The sequence below is a fragment of the Emydura macquarii genome, unplaced genomic scaffold, assembly GCF_026122565.2.
Source record: "Emydura macquarii macquarii isolate MOO-44397 ecotype Brisbane River unplaced genomic scaffold, CSIRO-AGI_Emac_v2 contig_3019, whole genome shotgun sequence".
Classification (NCBI taxonomy): Eukaryota; Metazoa; Chordata; order Testudines; family Chelidae; genus Emydura; species Emydura macquarii.
Genome location: NW_027133156.1, coordinates 1,869,407 through 1,895,024, shown reverse-complemented (window position 1 = coordinate 1,895,024; position 25,618 = coordinate 1,869,407). Strand labels below are relative to the sequence as shown.

Below are 25,618 nucleotides of genomic sequence, written 5' to 3'. Positions count from 1 at the left end.
TCATTGCGGAACACAGCATAGCAGCGTAAGGGTCAGGCCTGTACCCAAATGCTTGCAGCAAATCTTCCCTTTCTGCCTGTATTACCCTCAGGAGACTGATATAGTGCAAGTTTACAGTACCCAAACAATATATTTCTGTTTTAAAAAACATTACTCTTTATTCATTGAGCACTGGGGCACTGTCAGCAGGGAAAGAAGGGGAGGAGATCAATAGTGTGAGAGTAGGGGATGGGAAGGGAAGGGACAGCAGTGACAGAGATGTACATTACTGCGGTTCATTGCAAAAACCGGTTTTCAATGCTTCCCTGAGGCGCAGTGTTCCACAGTTTACTCTCAGCATAACATTGTTATCTGGCTGCTCAAAATTTGCAGCCACCTATCGGTCTCAGTGACCGAACCCTGTGGGAACTTTTGCCCCTTTGTTTCACACACACATCATGGAGCACACAGCAGGCAGAGATAGCAGTTGGGATGTTTCATTCATTGAGGTCTAACCTAGTGAGCAAACTGCCCCATCTTACCTTTAAGCAGCCAAATGCACATTCTGCACTTGCTGAGCCTATTATTGAAACACTCCTTCTTGTTGTCCAGGTGGCCCAGTGTAGGCTTCATTAGCCAGGGGAAAAAGGGGTAGGCAGGATCCCCTAGGATCACTATTGGCATTTCAACATCGCCAATATTTAGTTTTTTGTCAGGGAAGAAAGTGCCCGCCTGCATCTTTTTGAACAGACCTGAGTTCCTAAAGATGCGCACATCATGCACCTTTCCAGACCACCCCACATTGATGTCGGTGAAACATATCCTGTGATCCACAAAGGCCTGCATAACCATTCAAAAGTATCCCTTTTGGTTTATGTACTCTGTGGCAAGGTCGTCCGATGCTAAGATAGGGATATGCATCCCATCAATCACCCTGCCAAGGTTTGGGAACCCCATTGCAGCAAACCCGTCCACTATGTCCTGCATATTTCCCAAAGTCACTACCCTTCTTAGCAGAAGTCTATTGATGGCCCTGTACACTTGCATCACAGCAACTCCCCCGGTGGATTTACCGACTCCGAAATTATTCCCAACTGACTGGTGGCAGTCTGGGGTTGCCAGCTTCCACAGAGTGATGGCCAGTCACTTCTCCACTGTCACAGCAGGTCTCAAGCAAGTATTCATGTGCTTCAGGGCTGGGGACAGCTTGACGCAAAGTTCATGAAAGTGGCCTTTTGCATACAAAAGTTCTGCAGCCACTGTTCATCATCCCACACCTTCATAACAATGTGATCCCACCAGTCAGTGCTTGTTTCCCAGGACCAGAAGCGGCAGCATGCAGCAAACAGGAATTGCTTTGCTCTATGGCTTGTAGGAGGGTGGCTTCAGTAAAATTGCTATTTTCAGCACTGTGGCTCCTGTCTCGCCCCTGAAAATACTGCAGGATAAGTTGGGAGGTGTTTGTGATGCTCACAATAATAGTGCAGAGCTGAGTGGGCTCCATGCCTCTCCAGCAATGGTGTGCGCGTGGCAGAGACGGGACTGGAAAAATGGCACAAAAAATCATTCGTCTGTTTGTTTTGGACATGAGAAGAGGTAGGAAGGAGCATGTTGCATCATGGAAGGACAACAATCTTCCCAAAAAGCACTGCAGGTAGTTGCACTGTGGGATAGCTACCCAGGGTGCATTGTTTTGATTATCAATGCAAGCGTGGCTGGTGGGGACGCAACCCCCCGATGCAATGCACATGGTGTGATCACGCACCTCCGACTTCGTAAGTTTGATGGGTGAAATTCGACTGTAATTAAATCGACTTCACTCCATAGTGTAGATATACCCTGAGAGGCGGTAGTTACATGGATGGGAGAAGCTCATCTGCTGAGATAGTGCTATTCACATTGGCACTTAGGTTGGTATACTTACGTCGCTCAGGGTGTGGATTATTCTGAGTGACGTATGTTATACCAAAGTAACCTGCAGTGTAGACAAGATCTAAGATAAAGTCATGTGCCTAATTACCGGGCTAATCAGGGATCTAAAACACCAATGATAAATTTACATATCTGATCCTTTGCTAGATCAACAACCAGTAAATGTGGGAAAATAACTGGGACCTATGACAGTTAATATTCTACATGATTAAACACTGTACTTACGTTGGAAAAAACATTACAAATGTTTTAATGTGCGTATTACTCAATTAAAAAAAATTACTGATATTCAGTACATTCAGTATTTTTCCTCCCTTTAAATTTTGACCTCCATCTTTTTCCCTTCTGTATCAAGGGAATGAAAAGGAACACATCAACTTATACAGAAGAGTACTGCTACCCCATTATATTCTTGGTTTGGTGTTGAGATTTTTTTTTCATCTTTCTCTTACCAGTGCTTAGGACCACAGCATGTATTCTATTTTCTTGACTTATAACAGTGAGACAAATTATATTTTTATGCATGAGAAGATGGAATCATTCCTCCTACTTTACAATCCTCTAACTGAGCATCTTCCTTAATATATGTATCCCTGCATTACTGTATCTACTCTACAGGACTGGTTTCTTGACCCTTTCTCTCATGCTTCTTTGGGAAATCATACATTACAATGAACCAGAAATTCACCAATAAAGTATATCTTGGTAACTTTCTGGCATCCTCTTTTTCATTTAATTTACGTATTTTATGTTTATATTATGTAAAATTGAAATGGCTCTGACAAAGGATATTTTCTTTGAAGGACCTGAAATCACAAGCTTTTATTTTGCTTCCATCCCCTTTTAAATAAAGAACACCAATAGTTTTTGGTTTTTGAACTGGGTACAAAAACCCTTAAAATTAATCCTTATGCCTATTTTTTACACCAAGTCTGGATCAGATATTTACAATAAAATTGCAGTACAAAGCTTTAAAAATAGGGACTTTTAGAAAACCAACAAAGGAACTAAATAGATTGGAAGCTCTTCGGAGCAGGGACTGACTTTTTGTTTTGTGTTGGTCCTGGTCCATATAAATAATTAAATAACCATTACTTATTTACATGGAAGCCACCAGGCTCTGCATTATTTGTGTGTGTTTTTCTAAGCCTGGTGTCAAAACATCTAAGAAAGCATTTCACAATTCTAAGCCATCTGTTTGTGCTAAAGTTCTAAGAAAAGGTAAATTTCTGACTGAACATACTTACACATTTATTACATGAAATCTATGCTGCAGTCTAAAGTTGCCTTCCATCAAGAGAATACACCTCTGTTGTTCACTGACAAAAAGCAATAATAATACAAAATGTACCTTTGTGCAGTGTTTCTGCCAAGCCCTTGTTTGTGCTCTGAATCCTTCAGGGACTGTGTGATTGTGGGAATGAGACTGATAACTAGAGGCTGATCCAAGACAGCCACTATTTCCAGGATGCTGTAAACCTGATGATCATATACTGTGGTATAGTCCTGGATAAATTGCCTGAAGGAGAAACAGGGGCACTTAATGCAAGCTCAAAACTAGATACAGAGAATGTGCAAAGGAACAACCACCAAAAAGAGTCTGATCAGCAGAAGCATCTTGAATGCAGGGAAGTTTTCATTTTTCTAAGAGACATTAGGGGGCTGCATTTTCAAAGGCTAATGGTACAGGATCAAATTTTTACCAGTGAAATTTTTACCAGTGAAACAAAGTCCTGAGATCCTGCGAGCTCCTCCATGTGGGCTGACCTCTTCTTCCACAGCACTCTGCCCTGAAGCAGGGGTCTTCTTGCATGGAAGAACTTGAAGGATCAGGGCTTAAATATATATAATAGACAAAGCTTCTAGGGTCAAGTTAGCAGAAGTAATAGTCTCTTTCTCATAAAACTCCATGGCACCTCAACTCAATCTTGGGCAGACAGGGGTGGCAAGTGCACCAATTAGTTTGGGTGTCCAAGACCTATAAAATGGCAGGTATTGGACCTGGAGATGAGGGCATGCTAATTCAGAGATAAAATGCCCCACTGAAAAGGTTGCATTATGTACTGTGTGGGGGCAGACTGGTGTGCCAGCAAAGAGCCCAACTGATTTCAACGAGGCTGTGAACACAGCTGTCCGCCTGCACACTACAAGATTAGGGGCTGCGTTTGCAAAATTTCTTTGAGCACCAGGCGCATGTAGTTTGTTCACTGTATGTACATGGGGGGGTTAGGATTCATGGGCAATACAATACTGTAAAGTTTTGTAAAAAGTTCAGTTTTCACTGTGAAAAATCTGCCATGTCACAAATTGGGAACTCCAATAATAAAAAATGTAAAAGCAAAAACCCGTCAGATGTGCTTTTGAATTTAGGCATGTGCACTTCAGCAATCTGGCCTCTGACATAGAATCATAGAAGATTAGGGTGGGAAGGGACCTCAGGAGGTCGTCTAGTCCAACCCCCTGCCCAAAGCAGGACCAACCCCAACTATTATGCAACCCAAGGAGCTGCATAATGTTATGTGTTTTCAAAACAGTACGGAATCTACAGGAAAAGGGGTATTTTTTTCTTTCACTTTTTTAGCCAACCCATGTTTTAAACCAAGAATGCAATAACTTAAGTACCATAAACAAGTAACAACACATTATGATAGGAATAATTAGTTATTTTAAAAAACCCATTGCTGTCAAATGCCTTGCAATAGCTGCACTGCCAGTTGGCGTATTTTCTGGTTACCTAAACACAGAAGTCAGCTGGGAAGCAGGTTCTCCTCCCGACCCCGCTTGGCAGCCTTCTACCATGTACTGCAGAATCTCAGTAGAGAGCTTTTTAACTGTAAAAGAAAAATCACAAGATTCATAAATAGCTCTTGGACTGACCATTTGAAGAACAGTTCTGATGAAAACCACCACTGTTTTTAATTGAGAAAAAAAATGACAATCTTACTTTGAGGTAAGTAAAATGACTGGAAGAGAGGTTAGGTTGGCTATAGAGAACAAAATGAATCGCAGACTTATTCAATAGAACTCTTACTTCCCCACTGTTATTCTTGAAATACGTAGATTTTAAGCACTGTCCCTTTCAAAAGGGAAAAATGTCTCCTAAAGAGGTCCATTGAAACGAAGGTGTATATTTCCATTTGGGTTTTGTTTGTATTCTTTACATCATTCCCACTCTGAATGAAAGGGAAACAGTCAGGCATTATACCCTACTCAAAACTAAGAACACTATCTATCTACTACCACTACTACTCCTCTCTCTCTCTCTTTTAAGTACTGAATATATTTCTTTCCTTCCACCCCAATTTATTTGGGATGATACTCATTTGCAAAGATTTTATAAATTTGGAGCTGTATTCAACCCTGGGTTATGCTGGGTCCCTGGGTCTTGGAAGAAAGTCAGCCTACAGAGGGTTACAGTAGTACAAGGTTTAGCCAATTCATGCTTCAAGAGGGACCTAAAGCTGGTTAATGCAGTTGCAAAGTGCATGGTACTGGCTGGGAAAATGTGACTGTGGCTATTGGAGGATACGCTGATTCAAGTACATCTAACTTATTTTGTCATTGAAACGTCTATGGGCCCCAGTTACTTGACTAGACAGAATCCCAGGAAAAAGTACAGGTGAAAGTTTCCACTGGCAGAGAGAAGTGGAAATTGCACCTCCACGCTGACTTCCTTCACAGGGAGAGGGTGAATTGAGTTCTTTACTGGCGGTCTGTGCAATGACAATCAAACTCAGAATTGTACCCTGCTAAAATTCATATTTATTCTCAATAATGTCTTTGCAAAAGCGTGCTACCTTAAATCATATATAATGAAATATATAGCCTTTGGAGGTGGAATTCTTCAGGATCCATGCAGTCTCAAAGCCCTACATCAGACCAAACCTCCCTCTGACCACAGCTATAATTAAGTGAGGGAGAAAAGAGCAAAAAAGAAAGAATATTGAACATGGGCTTCAGGAGCCTAGCACCGCTGATTCTTCCGTTAGTGAGCAGGTGTCACTAGCAAGAGAAACAGATGCAAAGCAGGATACTGCTGCAGCATTCCAAGCCTTTGCCTCAGGTATCTTGGAGGGAAAAGTCTCAGATCAGGTGAAGAACAAGCAAAAGCAATGCACATTTCCCCATATCATCCTGCCAATGTGCCTCAACCACTCTCTGCAGTGAAAAGTGCTCAGTAAGTATAAAATATTCCATGGGTTCATGTATTTAAAGTTAACAAGCAACTTACCTTGTATTTCATTAACTAATACCATGCATTTCAAAACAGCAGGGAGAAGCAACTCAACGTCACAAACTTCAGTGCTCTTGGTTCTTTGAAATACTTGAAGGATGAAAGCCAGAACTGAGGCTAGTCGAGGAGGAGGAGCATTACCTTTGAACTGAAGGTAGTTTTCACTGGAAGAAAAAAAACCTCAATCCGTTACTTATTTTTTCATTAAACAATAGCACAACAAATAAAATATTACACCCTTTAAATATATCATTGCCATATTTTACCCGGAGGGCCATTAAGTAGATTTCCATCATTTTGTAGGATCAAATAATGGCGTTTCTTTGTCTTAGTCTTAAATGACTCACAATTAGGGTGACCTGATATCCCAATTTTATAGGGACAGTCCTGATATTTGGGCTTTGTTTTATATAGGCAGCTATTCTGATTTTTCACACTTGCTATCTGATCACCCTACTCACAGTTCAGCAGAGTGCCACAGAGTGGGGGCTTACAACTCTCCTACTGTTGTGCTAACTCAGAAATATCAGCTCTCACGATTATGACAAATACTCAAATATGACTATAAAGTGTAGACACCTTTTGATTGTGCAAAAGCCAATTATACACATGCAAATGGCTACCTGTAAGCAATGATACTCAAGGACATATCCTTAAATGCATAAGCTCTTTTCAAAGCCACCATTTATCTGACCCTTTGCATTTATACTCAGTGGGCAAAATTCTCCTTTTGAGATTCCCATACAATATCTCCACTCTACTTCTCTGCTCTCCTTAAACATACAGAACTCCCATTGTGTAAGCTGACTTTAGCCTTTGTTTCCAGGAAACTATCCACCAGATTTCCAAGGACAAAGTATCCAGAATGGCATGACCCTGAAAATAGACCTCCAAAAATATTTTAAGAACTCTTAGTCATTTTTTTTATTTCTTACATGCTTTCTGGTTGACTAAGAACTTTAACTATTCACAGTTAATATATCTGTCAACATTATATGTAAAGGGACAGACAACGTCTGTTTCTGCTCAGCCAGAATAAGTACCGTAGGCTCAAATATAATATTTGTCACAAAGACAAACAGTAACCGACACCCTATGACAGGAATTAATTTTGACATCAAGCACATTTTTGAGTGTTCCAACTTGGTGACTTGAATTGTTGTTTTTCACCAAAAGGATGCAAGAATCTGAGCCATAGTTAGTTTGAAATTAGGAATGGGAGTTTATTGAAATATAAAGACAATAATTTGATTTTAAGAGCTCAAAAGAAAATATATGTAGCACAATAACATAAACATTGCATTTACTCATCAGGTAATATAATAACTTATGGAACATGCAAAATAACTGTCCCAATATCTAACACTAGCTTAAAAAAAATCAAATATTGCTTATGAAGAATAAGGCCTGATCTACACTAGAAACTTACATGGGTATAGCTACGTTTCTCTGGGGTATGAAAAATCTACCTCCAGTATAGACAGCACTAGAATTCTTCCATTGACCTAGCTACCACCTCTTGTGGAGGTGGAGTATCTGCGCCAACCGGAGAAGCCCTCGTCAGTGTGGGTAATGTCTACACCGAAGCGGTGCAGCTGCACCACTGTAGCATGTTAAGTGTAGACATACTTTAAGAATAAATCAGTTAATAACTGCAACATTTAACAAAATTCCTGAGAAACTGAGTACAAGGCATTACCGTACACCCTCCTATGGATCTGTCAGCCTGTGCAACCTTAATTTGCTTCTATCATGCGTATGTGTTATGATATAGTATTTAATTTCACGATCACATACTACTTGTTCTCCAGCCCCCGTTCCCATTCCCATTGGCTCCCAGTCACAGTCTTACAAGTTGAGAAGCCTGGGAAGTGTCAGGACTGGTCTACACTAAGAAGTTAGGTCAGTATAAATACAATGCTCAAGGCGTGAGAAAAAGCCACACCCTCTGAGCAACGCAGTTAAACTGACCTAACACCCTGATGTAGACAACACTAGGTTTTTCCCACATCCCAGGTGCTCTAAGCACCAGGTTATTGGGTATTCTGGGTGGATGGTGGGGGTCTTTCTGAGCCAGTGGGAAGGTACTGAGAACACAAGAGAGCCAGGATCTCTGTTCCAAGTTCCAGTGTCCAGAAGTAGCCCAGAGCTGCAATTGCAGGGAAAGTCATGCTCAGCCCCAGGATGGATAGAATCTTTGGGGAATTAGACTGCGAAGCCCTGGCAAGTCTCTATTGAGCATGTGTGAACTGTGATTTTCCAATGGTTTATAATCTGGCCAAATTTGGAGGGATTTTTCCTGACAAAAAAGCCGCCCTAGTGCCAAATTTCAAGTCCCTCATCTCAAAGAAAAAGTCACCAGAATTTTTTTAAATGGGCAAGCCAGTGTATTATTCCCTAGCCTCATTCTCGGATATGGCAGAAACATTTTGGATGAAATTTTCCAAATATATTCAGCATGAGGCAAACACCAGCATATAAAATTTCAGCCCAAACAGCGAAAGACTGACACACTTATAAGCAATTGAGAACATGTTCTTCTAAGAGGAAGTGTCAAACAACCTTAATAGATGGTGCTAGTAGGACCATCTATAATAATAAATAATAGATTATAACATCACCACCACCTTCACTAAGCACTTATGAAGTTCTGTTCATTGGCAGATCTCAAAACACTTTACAGCGGTGGGTTGAAATTATTATGCCAACTTTATCTATTGAGGAACTGAGTGGTGAAGTGATTTGCCCACAGTCAGTCAATGGCAGAGCTCTAAATAGAGTCTGATCTTCTGCCTCCCAATCTAGTGCTCCATCAGTGAGCCAGACTACCTCTGATATTATCTGTTGCATTAATTAACATTTGATTTGATTGAGAGAAGTAGGCAGTAGGTTTACTTGATGTTTGGGGAAGAGTACTTTAACATAGTTTTGTTGTATTTTAATTGTTAAATTCAAGCTGCTGCACATGTGCCCAGAGGCTAAAGAAAGGTACATTTTAAATAAATAACTAATGGGCCCAGTGCAGGGCATTTGCCTTCTCTTCTGTTTTTTATCTTGTCTGCTCTCAGTTCACAAGGACCAGCATCACTGATGTACCATTCAAAGGAGTCCTGAACCAAGGTTCATTTCAGAGACTCTATTCTCCTTGCTGTTTTCCAGCCTGCACATTCAGGAAGCAACAGACCAAAAATAAAAATCTTTGCACTGCTTTATCTTTTTCTCACTTTAATTTCATTTAAAAGAAAACTGAAATAAATCAATATATTAATGTATTTGAAACGGTAACTCTTTTCACACAAGTCAGTAAAAATGTAAATCCTCTAGACATTCATTCATCTCCTGTTTACTTATTAAAAAAAAGAAAAAAGACATGCCACCTGAAAATTATGCTCTTAGCTGCTCTATACAATCTGTGTTCTCATTACAATTATCCTCATTTCCCCTGCCATCAACCACCCTCTGATGATTGCAACGTCCAATTGTTGCATCTTGACAATTTAGATTGAAAGCTCTTTGGAGCTGGGATTGTCTCTTATGTGTTTGTACAACATGCAGCACATGGGGCCCTGATACAGACAGAGGGCTACTCCAATATAAACAATATTAACAACATCATTCCCCACTCTTTGATTATTTAGGAAGAAGTTAAGTCTAGGTGTCTACAGACTGGCTTTCTCCTTTCTTCAGGCCTTACTTTATGACATGCGCAGTGGTCTTCCGTAGATGTAAGATCTGTGGGATGGTAGTAGAATTGCATAATGCCAGCAGCATGGGATGCTGTCCAATTCCTGGAGAAGATGGTGAAGGAGGGAGAAAGCGACCGAAATACTGCTGAATAACATTTCTTAAGAGTTGGTTCAAATAGGTACCTTGAGTTTGGGACTGACAGCATATAAAGGACAAGCCCTGTGAAAAGTAAATTCAGAAAGAAGAAAAATTGAACAACATAAATAAGTGTCTAACATTCCCCTTCTAACTGGAACAGTTTCTGATTCCTAAAGTTGTGTGTGAGCTACTGCTGCATGCAGAATGGTAAGTGTGGCTCACACACGCACTGCATAATTAGTGATTCTCATTGCTCTGTACAGCGCATTGTGATACTGGCGTAGGAAAGGCACAAAATATTGTTCCTATTAATGACATAGTAGAAAAAATTAACTCTTATAATGACGATCAGATAGGAGAGTGTTGGGCATGACATGAGACAAGTTTGAGTTAGACACCAGCTATACTGGGTTTCTTACGGGATAGGGTGGCGCAGGGCAGCGGGGGTTACACCACTTTAAGGAAAGGCTTGCTTCAGTGCAACTTATCCGCGGTATATCGCACCTTTCCACTTTGTACTGGTACAGGCTGTTTACCTATTGGTATACCTACAACGATTGAATTACACTGGTGCACGTTCCCCTAATCTAGACAAGCCCTTAGAAGTGAAAACAAATAGTGGAGAGAAGGAAATATCAATGAAATCCCAATCCGGAGAGAGGCTCTGGTCACTATTGTTCTAGTGAGTTTATATTTGCTGCAGGATGGCCGGAGTTCTGTTTTCCTGCAATTTTGAGTTTCCTGTTGAGACAATCCTGCAGGACAGGATTATAACAAGGCTATGCAGTCACTTCCCATAGTGCTTCTAAAGCAGCAAAGTGTAAATGACACAATACTAGCTGGGGATGCATTCTATATAGGGAAGGAGCTAATAATTTTCTCCTACTGGGGACCCTAACTTTGATAAAATAGGGCTTCAAAGGTGTTTTTCCTCACCTGTTGTTCTACTCAAGTGATCATGCTGATTCTATAATGGTTATATACAAGTCCTACCTGTATCTATACCAACTCCGGAGACACAGACTGAAACTGACCAGGATTGCATCAATTTTACTTTGTCCTTGCAATAAGCTAGTTATAAATTTGACTGCTAAAATTATATCAGCAGCAGAGGGATATGTGGAAATGAAGAAAATATTATATACAACTCAAATTTATATAGGTGTAGAGCCAAATTCACAGCAGCCGCGAACTGGTCCATAGTCTAGATAAGTCTTAATATTTTTCAGATACCAAAGTCTGCTCTAGGTTATTTTTGGCACAGCATATTCTTCAAATAAGATTTTATATTCTAAATTTTGCATACAGCTGGTCACAAATATTAAAAACTGAAAGATTTTGAAATTTCAAAGTTATTTTTAATTCAAAGAGTTTGAAATGGACCTATTTTTCCACTTTATTTATTTTTTTATTTGAATTTAAACAAAAAACATATTGAAATGTTGTTTACCAAAACCCAAGAATCATTTCAATACTTTGACCAAAAAAAAGGGTAAATGATGTCTTGATTTTTTTTTAATACAAAAAATGAAAAATTTCAATGTTAACAATTTTTGGTGAAAATTTTTAATTTGAAAAAAAAAAAAAAGCTTTTTTTTTTCCCCAATTAAAAATTTGACCAGCTCTATTTCTGGGTGCAAATTACATATATAAAAACAAAATAATTAAAAGCAGAAAGAGGAAATTAGAAAAGAGTCATTCCAGTGGCAGCTATCAGAACAGTTAGCTCCCTAAAGAAGCTCATGATGGTGATGTCAAGACACCATGTAATAATTCAGTATTGCTCCTTTCCTTGCTGTCTTTTTCCTAGTGGTGGTTTATTTTCCAGAGTAAGATGTAAAATCATTAGAGATATGTTAAAAAAAATGTTAATAGTGGAAAGCCTGATGGTCATGTAACCAAAAACAAACTCACAAAAGCAAAATCCATGAAAATAAAAATACAGTGAAAGAATAAACGAGGCAGCAAATGTGTATCTAATGAGTGATCTGAACGTCTTTAGTGAATTAATGCATACATGTAGCGGTGAAAAAAAATTCCCCTACCTGTATAATAGGTTTCTATGAGAGTACGTCCATCCCAATGGGTCCTCCTCCCTTCACTGGTGACTGACAGGAAGAAGGATGAGTCAGATGGAAAAAAAGATAGCCATATGCTGTCACAAAGGGTCATAATGGAGAGTGCACACAGAAACCAGGGGGGGGGGAGGGGGAGGGGAAAAAAAAAAAGCTTCCTGGAATTCACACACTAATAGGTTGATCAAATAAGCTGGGAGGCTTCTTGGCATTTTCTGGAATTGAGAGTTTACTGGAGAACAAATTTTTTGATTCCACTGTCAGATAAGAGAGAAATCCAGAAACTCAAAAACCAAGGGGCTTAAGGACCTGTCTGGCAGATGGATGTTGCCTGAGGATAGCCCAATCACCACTGAAAGAATTATTTAAGCGTGTCTTTCGTGAATTACACACAGGTTGTTATCATAGGTTATTTATTATATTCATGTATCTTAGGTATTTCTGATGAGATGCTGCAATAGATATAGATGGATGATTGCTTCCTGTGGCACAGCTGTTAATAAGACTTAAGAGAGTCCATTTTGAATTTCTTGTATTGCAAAAATTAGCACAGCTACTTGCAATCTAAGACTACTCTGAAGTCTCCTGAATGCTTCAACACTAGCAACATGAGAGCAAATATATTCATCCAGGTGAGCGGAGGGACAGAAAGAACACCACATATCTTGGGGTTATAGGATACACTTGTTTACAGCTTTTTATAAATAATAATAATTCTTTTATAAATAATAATATTAACAACAACAACAACAAAGGATAAGATGAAAGAACACTCCTTGAGCTTGAGAGGCATGAGGCAAATTCTATATAGCAGCCAGGTGAAAAGACAGAAATAATCTATTTGTCTGATAGAATGTTTTCTTATTCTGATGAAATGGGTAATCCTGCTCCTAAATATATTTAACCACCCTAACGGAGACATTACCAAAAAGTCTGCCTTCACTGAATGACGGACAGAAGCTATTGTTTGTTCTGAAGCTCAATGACATACTCCACTAAATATTTAACAAAAAATGTTGACAAAGTTGAAGTAGCATCACTGATTCTAGACAATCAGCCAAAATTATATGATTTAAGTTACTTTTCATTTTTCTTTAATTATTTGGTGAGAAGATAGATAGCTGTATCTCAATACCCAAAGAAGAGGAGTTCCGATGACAAAAGATTTATTCAGAATTGTACTGAAGCCTTTCGTTCCTGAATCAAATACCTTCTTCAAAGACGCTTCTCTTTTCCTGTTTGATGGGTCAGGTAAAACTACCTCTTTAAAGGGCATATATGATTTTGTAGATCACCCAGTAATATGGGAGTCTATTTTTAGAAAGGCCCCAAACCATTTTTCTCCTTAGGGGAGGTTATTATAAAGCTTTTTGGCAGAGGAGGTTGATCACCAGGGCCTTCCCATACATGGGTCTTCTCACCTACAGACCTTTTCTCTAGATTGGAAACAGTGCGAAAAACACCTTTCTTTTTGTGAGCATCAAGAAAAAACATTTATCTGTGGTAGTAGAATCCTCAGTCAAGTCCAAGGCCTTGGGCGCTGATCTCATTAGGTGGCTCATGTCTTCTTCTTTAAAGCTCCACAGAAAAGTGTCATCAGACCCTGAAAAGGATTTTGAATAAATTTCCCCTGCCTCCTCAAACCTTCTGAGAGAGAAACCTGGATTTCATTTTTGCACACAAAGGCATGTCAGAATTGTTGTGCAAAATGGGGCTCTTTGTTTGGTGAGCAGAGTTCTTCTTGCTCTTATAGTGTTTAGAGAACGCACAATCTCAATGGAGGCCAAGATAGAGAGCTGATGCATTGGTATGAGACACTTAGGCTTCTCCGAAGGCCTCACTGAGATATTTTGCCAGCTCCGTATCCTAAATGACAAAGTGGATTGAGCAAAGGCTCTGTCAGATGGCTGGAAGTAACATTCATGCCAGCAGTGGACTAGGAAGCAAATAGAATGAGGTGTCCTATGTTATTCTGGTAGATCCTGTCAGCAGTTAGCCAGGAACCTGTATGAAGGAGAAGAGGAATCCACATTGCTACACTGCAGCTGATGGGATTCTGGACTGGAGGTTTGACCACATCCAATTTGGACACACAGGACCTTCTTTATACAGCAGATAGGCATTACAGAGTGTGTGGATAAAGGCTGCCTTATTTTTCTCCCCTTTCACCATGTTTTTCAGGCATCTTCTGAAGAAAAAAAAATGGTGTCCTGAGGAGAGATGCATGCCAACATCATCTCCTCACTTAAGCAGAGGGGCAATAGATTCCTGCGTGCACTACCAGCAGGGACCCTTTGTGACAGGAGATTCTTCTTTCTTCTGATTCATCCATCCATCTGTCAATCACCTATGAAGAGATCAGGACCTATTAGTAGTGGATTACTGGAACTATTCACTGCAGAAACACCAAGCTACCTATTGATGACTTATAATATCAGTCCTGCTGATGGAATAAATCTGTTCACCGATTTATATTGTACAGTTCTTTTAAAAAACATATACTATAATTCACAAAGTGCAGTACTAAACTTGTTCAGATCTCGGTCTGTACTGTACAGATGAAGGCTTCGAAGGCCTGTCCCTTGAGAGGTGCTGATCATGCTCAATTCCATTAAAGACAATGAAAGCTTCACATGCTAAGTGCCTTTTAGGATCAAACTCTTACAACATTTTTGTTTTTAAATAGAAATAATACTGATCATTTGAACTGGGTATACTATAGGCCTTTATATAGAATACATATTCTTTCTATATACACAACATATTTTGTAAGACATTTATATTGTTAAATTTGGAAACAACATCTTTAGTGCACAAACACTGTTATATTCCACACGGTTGGTAAATGTATATCACCACTCTCCTCCAAATTGTTTTCTAAATTTGTTCTATCAGCAATCTGAACTATTTTTAGATTCTTAGTAATAAACTTCAGCAATCCACTAATACATAAAATCAGCTCAAAAAGATATTTCCAGAGGGATAAAATGCCTAATGTTGGATTTTATATGCCTCGCCTTGTCTGACAATTAAAAACAATGTCATAAAAACTATAAAATGGCCATCCATTCATTTTCATGGCACCTCACCTTCTAATGTCTGACACTCTGCACATAACTTTGACAACAAATCCTATCCAATTCTTAACTAAAGCATTTCCTAGAACAACAGAGTGTACCATGGTACAAGAAACAATCTCCTTTCAGCACCTTTTAAGACAAGAAATAGTACCAGTTTAAAATTGCAAAGTGATTCCAGGGCCTCAGCAAGCCTGAGAAGGCGGGATCAATTAGGGAAAACTAAGGGAACTTTAGGAAGTATCCTGACTGTAGTGAAGAATGGATCCTGGGTATCAAGAAGTGTACCTTCAGAAGTGTACAGACATACATAAGTTCGTCGCTCACGTTTATTTATGCAGCTAACTAAACTAACCTATCCTAAAATAAATGCAGTAAGTGTAATCAGACAAACCTATGAGAGGTGAAGAACACTGTAGCAGAAAGAGAGAGCCTGAAACATGAGGCCTAGTGTAGTGTAGGTCAAAGGCCTAGTGTAAGACTTAAGGCCCAAACAGAATCAAGTCCTGCTAGTATAAAGCAGAGTTAGCAAGAGTCAGGCCCTGCTGGATTACAAAACATGTCTGCTTGTAAGTTCACTGTCCAGAACATGAACTTGGCAATAATATGGCTAATATTACAAAAACACTAGCACTCCTAAGAAGGGCTAGGCACTGGACACTTGCTTAAACACATTCCAGAAGAATCATGCCAGAACACCCCAATATGAAGATACGGTGTAAACATCCTCCCCAAAGATAGTACAAAGGTACATTCATCCCTCTTAAAGATAAAGTAGGATGACAGGATGATGGATGGAGATGTTTTGATTGAACCAATAGGTACAAGGTAAAGGGTGGTAACTACGTCAGAGGGGCAGTACATAACTTCTTTATATCAGTGTATAAAAGAGGGGTGACAGAGGGTGTGTCGTTATCCAGCCAAGTGGGGAATGGAAAGTCCCGCCATTCACTGAGCCGAGTCCACTGCAACGAGCATATATGTGTACCTGTAACCATTGAGCCAGGGCATTAGGACCGTGCTTCATTGACAATAAACCTGGCTGAGTGCCTTTGCCATGGAACTGAGTCCGGGGTCTTAATGGGGAGTTCGACTGAGGTCCGTTGCTTCAGCTATCTGTGCAGAGCTGGGACAGCACACAGAAAGAACACACACACAGCCAACAACTGACTACAAGCAACACACTACGGCCAATCTTAATGCAGTTTTTAATTCATGCATATGACATTCAAACAGATGCAATGGCCATCCTAGTATCATATACTTGATACCTATTTTCATCTCTTTAAAACATATCTATAGTTTGGAGGTTTTAGCAGTTAGAACATATCACAGTGATCATAAGGAATTGCCCACAATACTTACTTGAGATACAAATAAATCACACATAGCATGCTGTAGCTCTCAAAGTACAGACAATACAGAAAATCGAAGAGGGAGGGAGAGAGAGAGAGAAGATTTGCCATATTCCCTAAAGGATCTTAACTTTGCCACTCTAAGGTAGGGAAGTTCCAGAGTTGAGGACCCCCTTAAGGAAGAGTCATGTCACCAGCCTCCTTCTTTTTAAACCAGGTGCCCTGTTGCCTTGAATAACTTTGCCAATTGCAACGGCAATAAAAGCAACGATATCATATGTGGAATGTGATGGTTTGGCAAATCTGTCACTACATACAAACTTACGAATTCTGGTGAATTTCATGGAAATTCATTGTATTTGGAATCAGCCATCAGTGACCAGGGCTGGTGGCACATCTCTCCCAGACCAGGTAAAATGGAGAGTCATTAGTTTGAATAGCCACAAAGAGCAAGGGTACCTTAGAACAATGGGATGGCTGAAACCTAGGGAAACTGGTTTTGCTTAGATTGTCTGCAGAGGAACGTAAAATCCTCAGAAGAGGAACAACAACAACAACAAAAATCAGGAGTTAAAAACTCAGACACTGCACACACACCACGGGACATGGTTTTAGACCAACTCAAGCTAAAGGGAACTTGCTGCAGGAGTCATCCAGGAGAATGCATGGCCAGGGAGAGAAGACTGAGTCAGATGAATTAAGTCCAGGGACTCCTGAAGGAACTGTATACAAACCCAAAGACCTCTTGGAGTGGTGAGGGCAAAGGAGGGAGGGATTTTGCATGATGGTTTTGTTAGTTTTAAATGGATCTGTAAGTCTCTAGGCTTTCTCTATGAATACAGCATGTGTGCTTTGCAAAGCCTCTATCACATGGACCTTAAAGGCTAAACTTTAAACCAGAGTACCCATTATGCTGGAGCTCTGGGATAAGGTGTGCTTAAGCTACTGAGGAGATTTTTGGTTGAAGAGGGGGTAACACTGGTCTTGAGATTTAAGGCAACTGAGATGGTGGGGTCCCACTTTCAATAAGTCAGCACCCATGGAGTAAGCCTGGAGGACAGAGACAAGGCCTGGAGTCTGCCCAGATTCAGTAGTGCTCAGAAGCACATGGATCCAGCAGGTAGGTCCACACACAGCAGTGTAGTGAGGATCCTGCAGGGGTAGCTCAAATCAGGACTGTGTCAGGGAGAGAGCCAGGGAGATAGGGCCCAAACTTTCTAGGACAGCGGTTCCAAACCTTTTCGAGTGGGCGGATCCTTTTTTACAACCTCCAAACATTTCGCAGACCACTACATACCACTAGTTGTAAAATAAATTACAGTAGTAGGTTTTTAGAAACTATATGAAATTATTTTTTATTTGAAATGGTACATTTCTTTGGTGAGAATGTTGTTATTTTTCTTTTCCACGAACCCCCTGTAGTAGCCTCACAGACCACCAGGGGTCTGCGGACCACAAGTTGGGAACAGCTGATCTAGGACTTTATAGAAAACCATTATTTGAGAACTATATCTAGAAGCCTATTGGTTATCAGCACAGACTACAGAGCACCAAAGTAATATACTCTCTATCTGGGTAAAATACCATTAGCGATCAGGCAGCTACATTCCATATGTTCCCAAGCTGTGGACAGCTTCTGAAAATTCCCACAAACCAGCCAACAACTAAGTCATATACTGCTGTCATTATATACTCATATTAATTTTACTATGACATGCCATCAATCACAATATGACTTAGATAAAGGAAGGAATATGTGGGATGTTGACAATGTCACAACAATCTCTGAATTTAATTACTGCTTTGTGTTACTTGGTTGTTTTTAAGGACAGTAACAAGAAGTTTATGCTCAAAGTGTAGGTTTTGAAGGACCATAAAAAAGGGTTTTACAGAAAATAATGTGCACATTTAATTATTTATTTAAAAATAGGTCTTTTCTCTCCTTCACATCCCCAATTTAAACAACCTCCTGAGCTTTCTAATATACCTTACAGCTTATTGAGGATAAATGAGACTCTGGGGTAGAGGGGGGAGGTGGAGTAAACAGATTATAACCAATATTAGAGCCAACGACTAGACCAAACCCACTGTCAAACTACTGAGATAACAATGGTGTCTTCTCGGAAAGTACACAAACATAAAAAACAATGAAAAACAAACATTTAAAATGATCTCATCCTTAGTAAACTAAGTGTTATTAATAAAACCACAGATAAGGTAAATTTTCAAATACATGTTTTCTAATCTCAGACAGTGTCCTTTTATCTATTATGTTTATTTGATCTTCTGTTTCAAAAGTTTCTCAGATCGGAAGCCAGTGCTGGCAACAGGTCAGCTAAATCATCTCTATACACAATGATCAGACTCGAGTATACTGGAGTGCATCCTACATCACTGCTATACACACCCAGTCAGAGGTGAATCAATGGGCGTGGCATTCTTTTCTTTCCACAAGAGGAAAACTGCTGCTGCTTCTTCTGCTTGATTTAAATGAGATCAAAGCCATTTTTGTTTATAAAAAAAAAAAAAAAAAAAAAAAATTCCATTGCTGTTCAAGAAGTTTGTTTGTTTATTGAAAAAGGAATTCAGATATTTACCTGAAGATAAAGAGGAAGATTCTCCCGAATGGCAGACAGCATAACTGCAGGCAGTTCTTTGTCTTGCTGGAACACAATAAGCGGCAATAGCAAGCTATCTATGATGCGGAACAAAAGCTTTTGTGCTTTGGAAGTCGCCAGTATTGGTGCCCAGGACTTTACAAGGCATCCTATTGAACAACAGTCAAGAAACCCCCAAAAAAGTAAATTACAACCAGGCAAGAATACTCCAAACAGGCAATCTGTTAAGTTACATTACCCATGGGTAACCATAGCAACCCAGTTGTCTCATTTTCAAGTACAGTCAAACATGCTTAGTGAATCTGGATACGGTGGAAGCCCATTTAAAGTACAGAAAAATTAAGTCCCCAGTTGTTTTGATACATGATAGTGTGCAAATTGTAATTTCTATGACAGTGAAGTTGTTTTGCAAAAACAATGGCTACAGTGTAAAAGGGGGTGATCTTCTTATATCTCTGTATTATAAGCAGTCCACAATTTAACTATTTAACTACTCTATTTCACATATTTAGGCTTACACTACATCTACCGTTCCCACACACATCATCATATGATGTCATATCATAAAAGTTTTTCAGTGTGAATTACATCTTAAACAGAGAGATTGTCTTCCCCTTCCATTCACAACTGCATAACAGCCCTAGGGCAATAAAGAAATTGTTTACATGGAAAAGCAATATTAGGAAAATATTTTATATATTTTTAGCTCCTTTAAATGCAATTTACCAGCTGAAAACAAGGAGAAGCCAGCTCCACATAACTAGATGCCTGTCTATAGACTGCTGGTGGTCCATGGTCTATAGTTTGAAAACTTCCATGCTATATAAGAGCAGCACTTCTGACCTATTTTCAACTCCTTTGTGTATTCATTTGCACAGTTCCCTCTCCTTAGTTTTAGAGTCTTACTTATTGAGGTGAATAACTGATTGTAACATGGTGTTAATGTAAAAATATCCTGACATCCAGGAACAGCTTTGTTAAAGCTGTACTGCAGTTTTTATTGAGAAAATGGCCGCATACGCCACAGAATTTTATTACTCGAAGTACAGCACAACTAATATTAACAGTCTAATTAAACAGATTCTTGCCCATACAAAGTAGTTCTCATCAACTAAGCACAATTTGACTGTATATCCAATTATAAACAAGAAAAGGTTTCCTAGGTCAAAAAGTACAGGGGCATCCCAAGGAAATATGTTCAAGACTGAGTAAGCAATGGAAGAGATAAAAAATAGGCTTTTACAAGAGGTTATTAATGTATATAAGTCAACCCATTACCATCTCTAAAAACACCGAACAACAACATTAATCTTGTGGAGTGAAAGAAAACATAGTGATCAATCATAATGAAACACAGTGATCACTTAGCAATATTTCAAATAATGCTGTCTAGCTTCCCGTTTTCTTCCAACTACCGTACAAAATATTTGGAAGAAGCATAATCACTCTGACCGTCAGTTTTATGCCATCATCAGTTCTATGCCAATTATCACTGACATTCTGTATTTGGTGGCACAGGGCAATGCAGTTTAGACACACATACAACGCCCATACTTGAGAGATTTCCAGATTTATCTGTTAAGCATCTTACTGTGTGACTGCAGTTTTACAAGCTCACAGCAGGTGAAGAAATGACTGAGATTACTTTAGCTGACAGAACAAAACCATAACTCCGATTTCACTACTTTTTACCAAAGGAAAAGGACAATTTCTTGTACCCAATGGTACAATTTCAGATCCTGATAATATTACCATTTCCTATGGGAAAGGAAGGAGGGGAAAAATTACCCTGTAGTCACTTTATTATATAAAAAAGGTTCTGGCATCTGGATACCTAAACACAGCTCATTTGGTTGATAGTTTATGCATCAGAATATACAGATCTGGGAATCAGAAAATAAAAGCATTTACTCTGATTCTGTTAAAGCAGATATACATTCAGCATGCTAGTCAAACGTTAGTTTTGCTTTCTTCAATAAACAATGCCCACTGTTTTAAAGATGGTGCTTTCACTACACATGTACATGTATTCACAACCTTCTTAATCTTTTATTTCAAGGTAAGCCTTGGCTCAGGTCCTTTATTCACACGGAGTAGCACTTTACTCTTTGAGCAGTCCCATTGGTTTTAATAGCACTACTCAAGGAGTAAGGAACTATTCAGTGTGAATAAAGCTGCCAGAATGTGGCCTTTATAATGTTCACACAGCATCTAAGAGAACACTGCTCATTTAATGTTAATTTAATTGATAATTTACATAGTCAGACTCATGCATTATCAGAGCATTAGCAAAGATACTGCAAACTAATAAAAATCCCTCTCCATTGCCATTTTTCCTTGTTTTGTTCCAGTAAAGATTTTCAATGAACAAAAATATTAAAACCTCATGCTTTCAAATGAAATGAAAGCTAAACTTTGTTGTATTCACTGTACAACAACAGAGAAAGGATTATTTTTTTGGAGGAAAGAAAATAGTGGTGTGTTTCAGAGCATCACGATAAAAGAGAAAATTAGAAATTTTGCTTTTTAATAGTTTTCTGATATTTACTCTTTTAAATGCCAGGAAATAGATTATAAAAAAATCCACACAGCAAGTTGTTCATTTGTACTGTGTTGAGTCACAATATTTTACACATTCCATACATAAAACTATTTCCTGTGCTACTGTATTAAGAATCAAGATGATGAATGGGTGCAAAATAATTACCTATAATCAAGTAAGTGAGCCGCAGGCCTTCAGCAGGTCCTTTCTTCGTCAAATAAGGTTTTACATACTTTACCACATCACCTAGATATTCTAGAGTCTTTGTTACCATGGCAGATCTCTCAGCTACAGTCTGAAGGCCACTGTAAGTTACACCAATAGCCTGAGAACACAAAGACAGAGAAGTAGATCAAACTATGTTGGGTTTTGTTTTTCTTAATTATTGTGCTGAAGCTTGTCTAAATAATTTTTTTTAAAAGCACACTCAAGTTTTGGTTTTACATTGCACATTTAGAAACATGGCTCTACAGGACAGTACAGAGTACAGTACCTTAATGAATTGGAGAAGAGCATTCTTAGGGTCTTGCTTGTACATCAACTCATCAAAATGAGCCTTTGAGAAGATGTTTTCTACTTCTGAGAGTTTAAAAACCAACCTTGTCATTTCAGTCAGCTGCTCCACATAAGCTTTCCCTGTTTGTTATAAAGGGAATATAACTGAGAATGCAGTATACTTTGCTATTAAACTTCCTCCTATGGTTAAGTTTTCTATTTATCTGTTCACAAAATCATGAAGTAAAACACGATTAAAAAGTCTTTAAAATATGACGAGTCCATAAATTAAGGTTTCTTACCAAAGGGCTTGTTTCTAAACTACCGAAGTACTCAACACTGCTAGAGTAATGAGTATTAGGAGTAATCCAAGCCCTTCACTCTACCTTAGCCTTTTCAGCAATTTACAAAATATACATGGACAACTGCTTTCAGAAGATTTGTCCTAGAGTTAATTAGAAGTGCAGTATTCTAAATAAGAACTGAATCAGTATCATTCAGCACATAAGGGTGAAGCAGCCAAGAAAAGCAAAATATCCAATCTAAAATGGGAAAGAATTATTCATAATTGGATGTTTTTCTTTTTAGGGAGTTCACAGCATGATTCCTGGTTATTTACTTTAGAATTTCACTTTTTTCAGAGCAGTTCTTCATGGGGGAAAAATAGCTCATCTCCTTGGGAGCAAGTTTTTGTTCTTTGCTTCCAAGGAAACAAGCTCTTTTATCTTTGTTTGTGATCAATTTGTCATATACAGAACAGGCAAAACATCAAGAAACAGCACTTGCAGTGTAAAGAAGTACATTTCGTAATTAGGTAAAAGTAAAGGAATACAAATAAAAATACATTTTGTAATTAGTTGAAAATGTGTGTCATTTTTGCTATATAGTATCATTACAGCAATTTAAACACTAGGGAAATGTAAACACTTACCAACTGTTCGCTCAGCATCTGTCCTGGTCAACGTACCGGAAGGCTGCTCAATGAACATTTGTAAAATGCATCGAAACCAAGAACGCACTGACAAGGCTTCATAGGATGTATATCCCATACCAGAAAAAGCTTCAGACAATGCACTGCACAGATAAGGGGATGGGGGAAAGAAAATACATAAAGAGCTGGGGAAAAGCGTCATTTTACTTTAGGTTTATAGAAAATGTTTTTAGCAACACTCTTTTTAACTGTGTACATATATAACATAGACAGAGGGTCAGAGTTGGCATCCCTTTAAATGCATGCAACCTACAGAATTTTGCTCACAGTGTACAGATGTCCCAGATACAGGTGATGGCTATTATCTTTGAAAGCTCGTGGCAATTGGGGGAGGTCCCTGATGACTGGAAAAAAGCAAATATAGCGCCCATCTTCAAAAAAGGGAGGAAAGAGGAACCAGGGAACTACAGACCGGTCAGCCTCACCTCAATTCCTGGAAAAATCATGGAGCAGGTCCCTCAAGGAATCCATTTTAAGGCACTTGGAAGAGAGGAAGGTGATCAGGAACAGTTAACACGGATTCACCAAGGGAAAGTCATGCCTGACTAACCTGATTGCTTTCTATGAAGAGGTGACGGGCTCTGTGGATGTGGGGAAAGCGGTGGACGTGATATACCTTGACTTTAGCAAAGCTTTTGATGCGGTCTCTCACAGTATTCTTATCAGCAAGTTAAGGAAGTATGGGTTGGATGAATGGACTATAAAATGGATAGGGAACTGACTAGAGCATAGGGCTCAACAAGTATTGATCAATGGCTCCGTGTCTAGCCGGCAGCCGGTCACAAGCGGAGTGCCCCAGGGGTCGGTCCTGGGGCCGGTTTTGTTCAACATCTTCATCAATGATCTGGAGGATGGGGTAGGTTGCACCCTCAGCAAGTTTGCAGATGACACTAAGCTAGGGGGAGTGGTAGATACCCTGGAAGGTAGGGATAGGATACAGAAGGACCTAAACAAACTGGAGGATTGGGCCAAAAGAAATCTGAGGAGGTTCAACAAGGATAAGTGCAGAGTCCTGCACTTAGGACGGAAGAATCCCATGCACAGCTACAGACTGGGGACCAACGAGCTAGGCAGCAGTTCTGCAGAAAAGGACGTGGGGGTAACAGTGGATAAAAAGCTGGATATGAGTCAGCAGTGTGCCCTGGTTGCCAAGAAGGCTAATAGCATATTGGGCTGCATTAGTAGGAGCATTGCCAGCAGGTCACGGGAAGTGATTATTCCCCTCTATTCGGCATTGGTGAGGCCGCATTTGGAGTACTGTGTCCAGTTTTGGGCCCCCCACTACAAAAAGGATGTGGAGAAGTTGGAGAGAGTCCAGCGGAGGGCAACAAAAATGATTAGGGGGCTGGAGCACAAGACTTATGAGGAGAGGCTGAGGGAACTAGGCTTGTTTAGCCTGCAGAAGAGAAGAATGAGGGGGGATTTGATAGCAGCCTTTAACTACCTGGAAGGGGGTTCCAGGGAGGATGAAGCTAGGCTGTTCTCAGTGATGGCAGATGACAGAACTAGGAGCAATGGTCTCAAGTTGCAGGGGGGGAGGTCTAGGTTTGACATTAAGAAAAACTTTTTCACTAGGAGGGTGGTGAAGCACTGGAATGGGTTACCTAGGGAGATGGTGGAATCTCCATCTTTAGAGGTTTTTAAGCTGCGGCTTGACAAAACCCTCCCTGAGATTATTTAGCTGAGGTTAATCCTGCTCTGAGCAGGGGGTTGGACTAGATGACCTCCTGAGGTCCCTTCCAACTCTATGATTCTATGTACTAAATTCAGTAGTGCCATATGTGGCGATAAGTTACAAGTCACACGTAAGACAAACGCTGATATAGAGAAAATCTGTACAGTTTGTTATTTTTCAGTCCAGCAGTGAAAGTCTATCTCTACTTAGAAGCCTAGGTATGAGAGGGAGTTTTTTTTTGGCATGTAAGACTGTGACCAATCAAAATGTAGTCAAGGAGAAAAATCTCACTAAGGCAATCTAGAGATGGCACAAATGACTGTGAAGTGACTAATGAGAGTATAAAAAGCAACTATCCTCATCTATAAATGCAAAGAGGGCCAGATTCTCTTCTAGCTTACACCAGAGCAAATCAGAACTAATTACATCACAGCTAGTGAAACTACAGTGGTGTACAAAATGGTGTAAGAGAGATGAAAATCAAGTGTACTTAAACTGTCCATGGCAGCACACTCCCCAGATAGTCCCACACAGACCCCGAACATCACTTGACAATATTCTGTCAGACCAAACATCAATTCAACAGTGACTATATACTTTAAATATTATGAAACCGGCACCATTTTATAATATTTAAATGTGTGATGCAATTTATTTTAAAAAAGAAAGGATCCACATATTCATCGCCATGGGAATTTCTATCTCAACGAATTTTATACAGATACATATATTTTACTTGACTTTATTAATATTATATATCTGAATCCATTATGTATTTTATTTCTTCAATTGATAATTGATAATATTAACAGAGTCTATC

The 25,618-nt window shown here is 39.4% G+C and overlaps 1 protein-coding gene across 3 annotated transcripts in view; it reads right to left on the bottom strand.

Moving 5' to 3' along the window:
• MMS22L (MMS22 like, DNA repair protein) overlaps positions 1-25,618 on the bottom strand; it is a 129,554-nt gene that overhangs the window by 7,757 nt on the left and 96,179 nt on the right. For 2 of the 3 annotated variants that reach the window (XM_067530047.1, XM_067530048.1), the window contains exons 17-24: positions 23,064-23,206; positions 22,131-22,273; positions 21,803-21,962; positions 19,075-19,244; positions 9,840-10,051; positions 6,143-6,309; positions 4,646-4,742; positions 3,263-3,430 (exon numbers count right to left, since the gene is read on the bottom strand). In XM_067530047.1, coding sequence (XP_067386148.1) covers positions 3,263-3,430; positions 4,646-4,742; positions 6,143-6,309; positions 9,840-10,051; positions 19,075-19,244; positions 21,803-21,962; positions 22,131-22,273; positions 23,064-23,206 — 1,260 coding nt within the window. Of the gene's footprint in view, positions 1-3,262; positions 3,431-4,645; positions 4,743-6,142; positions 6,310-9,839; positions 10,052-19,074; positions 19,245-21,802; positions 21,963-22,130; positions 22,274-23,063; positions 23,207-25,618 lie in introns of those variants that run through there. The other variant, XM_067530049.1, reaches the window with a different exon arrangement.